Source organism: Phalaenopsis equestris, unplaced genomic scaffold (assembly GCF_001263595.1).
Source record: "Phalaenopsis equestris unplaced genomic scaffold, ASM126359v1 Scaffold000391, whole genome shotgun sequence".
NCBI lineage: Eukaryota > Viridiplantae > Streptophyta > Magnoliopsida > Asparagales > Orchidaceae > Phalaenopsis > Phalaenopsis equestris.
Window position 1 is genome coordinate 512,128 of NW_018164833.1, and position 3,428 is coordinate 515,555.

At 32.3% G+C, this 3,428-nt stretch overlaps 1 protein-coding gene across 2 annotated transcripts in view; it reads right to left on the reverse strand.

The window, feature by feature from the left end:
• Positions 1–1,019: 1,019 nt before the first annotated feature.
• The window catches only part of LOC110026648 (protein PHR1-LIKE 2-like), a 20,393-nt gene continuing 17,984 nt past the window's right edge, over positions 1,020–3,428 (reverse strand). For both annotated transcript variants that reach the window (XM_020727665.1, XM_020727666.1), the window contains exon 6: positions 1,020–1,447. In XM_020727665.1, coding sequence (XP_020583324.1) covers positions 1,247–1,447 — 201 coding nt within the window. In that variant the 3' untranslated portion in view covers positions 1,020–1,246. The remainder of the gene's footprint in view (positions 1,448–3,428) is intronic.

The following is a 3,428-nucleotide window of genomic DNA, read 5'->3' on the forward strand; positions in this document are numbered from 1 at the left end:
AAGGAGAATAATAAAACATCATAAAAAATATTAAAAAAATAAAGATAGAGAGTAAGATAGGATGAAGTGAAGAAACAAGTGGGATCAACTGAAAAAGAATTGAAAAATCTGATATGAACAGTTTTGTTACAAACAACATTACTATACATGGGTAGAATGGTCATTTGCCCAGAAACAGCTGTATCACAGTTATTTTCAAACTACAAAAAACAAACAGACAACAAACTTATTTGCAGTAGCTTCTACGCAGCAGCTGCCGCACAGCAGTTGTTAAGTTGCAGCTGCCCCCAAGAAGACCCATAGGCATCTTCCTGATTCATTTCCGGATGAGAGGTTTTGTCGGCGTCGATTAGCTATTATCAACTTTCAGGCTCAGTCAACTTTAGCTTTTACGTCTTGACTCATCCAGATTGGTTCGTACGGCTTGTTGTAACTCACAATCTCTTTGTAGGGATTTTTTCCGTCACATTCTTCTTCTAAACTGTTAGATCTCTATAAGATCAACACTGACATCTTTTTATGGTATATAAACCTACACTTAAAAAGATGTATCTTCATCTAATACTACATACTCCATAAATTTGCTACAAATTTACATGCAAATAACCATTTCCTATGTCTATGTGTGTGTGTGTGTGTGAATATCTAATATTTTTAACCACATGCCCTTTTCAATTATGTGTTGCACACCTTGTGCCAAATAAAAAGAAAAAGAAAGACTTCCGACAGCAATTTTTCCATAAAATTATCATGACCAATAAATACAATATCAAATAAGAAATGCAACACAGACAATCTTGAACCAAGTAGAAATATCATCCTTATTATTTTTAAGTCAACCTAACTACTAAAGAACAAGTTTTCAAAACTATTAAGATCAATTCATGTCAATCTACGCATAACATGAGATGTTAAACCTCCTCTCTTCTGCTTAAATCCCTTTTTAAAACTCAAATTTATCAACAAATATAATGCATATAAACTCCAAATCAAATTGAGGAACTGTGAAAAAAAAACAATAAAGCAAATATAAGGATTGCAATTAATATAATATAATAGAAATTTGTTCAGATGAAACCAGTAGATATCTGAAGAAAATTCCCTTACAAAGAAGACAGAAGAGAGAGTACAGGCAACATTCTTCCCCTAAGAGTTCATGAAACTTTAGAACCCAAGGTTTGAAATGAAATGGAATCAAAATTTCACCTAGAAACAATATGCCATGACCGAGCTTCAGAGCAAGCCTTTAATGGCTGAAGTGAGGCGAAGATTCGGTAAGCGGCAGCTGCTGAAACACAGACTTGTTGAGAGAGGTTTGTGATGGACCAAGCTGCCCATTAAAACCACCAGATGCAATTTGCTCCGATGCGATCTTGCAGGCCTTCTCCAACAAGGAGTCTATGTAGTTGTGATAGGCTTCCATTCGAATCTTGATGTGCTTCTGAACCTGTTGAAAGAGGATTATAAATTCTAGTAGAATCTGATAAGGATTTCAATTTGATGGATAAAAAAAAAAAACAAGCTAAGATCCCTTTAGCATCACTTTTATTTCTTATTTTATATATTCTTTTTATTTTTATTTTGTGTAGTTTATATTTTGCTTTGATATAAAATATATTTAACTATTTGATTAAAGTATGATTATTTTTAAAACACTCAAAATATTTAAAAGTACTTTTGAATGTTATCAAAAACATATTAATTTATTTTTTAGAAATAAAAAAAATATTAAAAAAAACACAGTAAACAAACATATTTTTAAAAATAAAAGAAAAAATGAAAATGAAAACAAAAAATAAAATTGAACCCAAACCAGCCCTGAGGATTTCTTGAAGGGGTAGAACTTAAAAGCAAGAGAAAGGCACTTCTAAATTCGAGATAAATCATATATGAGAAAGTATGACATAAAAGCTTTAAACTTAAAATTCTCTTGTAACTATCCAAGTTACTAAAGCTTTGCCTCTCCTAAATTTGAGGTTAAGTGCTTACACCCGGTCTCACTTTAAGTTTTAGTTTCGCCACTACCTGCTTGGTTCGTCGCAAATGAAAGCAAGCCTCTTTTTCTACATATTAAAGGTTGCTCGAGTGCCCGGTAGGTATATGATGCCTGGTTTTTTCTATTTTTAATTGTATAAGAAATGGTGTAATAATCATAATAAAAGTATTGTAACACATATAGATAAAGCTACCATCTTCACTTTATCACTACCCACCTCTTAATCGTAGCCAAAGCGCCAAACACCACCCAAAGATGACTGAGATCATCAATATCAGATTTGAACACAAAGGATTGAAGAACTTGAACAGAAATTATTTATTAAAAGAAGGAAAATAATGCAACAATCAGCCTAGAAATAATTAAATTGTAAAAAGCAAAACTCTTTTGCAGTTTAATAAAGAACTTAATTCCAATTTAAAAAACAGCGGAGCTAATTATAATTCAAAAAACTTGAGCTCAACCACTTACGTAGCACTGAAAGATAAACTAACTTGTAAAGTAGGAGGCGGCATTTAGTAATACCGTAACAATATCAAAGAGACCAGAAATAACTCAGCTGTAAGAAGTAATACTGCTTTTCCAGTTTAACAATGATCTTTATTCTTAATTAGATAACTTCTGGACTATTTATGTTTCGAAACCTTGAAATAGCTACTAAGTATGATTAGGGCGGTAAATGAATCAGACATTTGGCAAGCTACTCGTGGCCCGGCACAATAAAAGCTCGTTTATGATCGTTTGATTAATTAATCAAACGAGCTTGAATGGTTTCATAGGTACTCGATTACTTAATGAACAAGCTTGAACAGTTTGTTTTTTTATTTATTTATGTTCATGAATAATATCATTTAAAACTCACAAGAAACTTTGTGAACAAGCTTGATCAAGGCTCAATTACAGCACATTTATAAATAGTATCATTTAAATGTTTATTTTTAGGTTTAAAGAGCATTGTTTGATATGAACAAACTGCTCATATCAAACTTGAATAAGGGTCAATTAATTCTAAATTAAGGCTCGATTAGAGCACGTTTATTTTATTGAATGGGATGCTCGTTATTAAGCTCGATAAAACCGTACATGAACCAAGCTCAAGCTAAGCTCGAATAGGGTAACTATATGAGAGCTAGCTGGGTCAAGTTATGCAATGTATTTATTTTTCTATTCAAAGGAGTTTCTATTGTAGGGAAAATTTTTCTTTTGATGTATTTTAAATGTTTGGAAATTTTCTTTAGAACTCATCTTACTTTGTACAAAAAACAAAAAAAAAATTTGAAGACTCTGCTATCTTTCACTTCACACTCATTAAACATCCAAACAAACAATCGTTTACCCATGATTTAAAATTGTGCAATATGAGGGTCATCTCAACTAGAAGTGTAAACGAGCCGAACACGAGCAAGCCCAGGCTCAACTCGTGTTCGGCTCC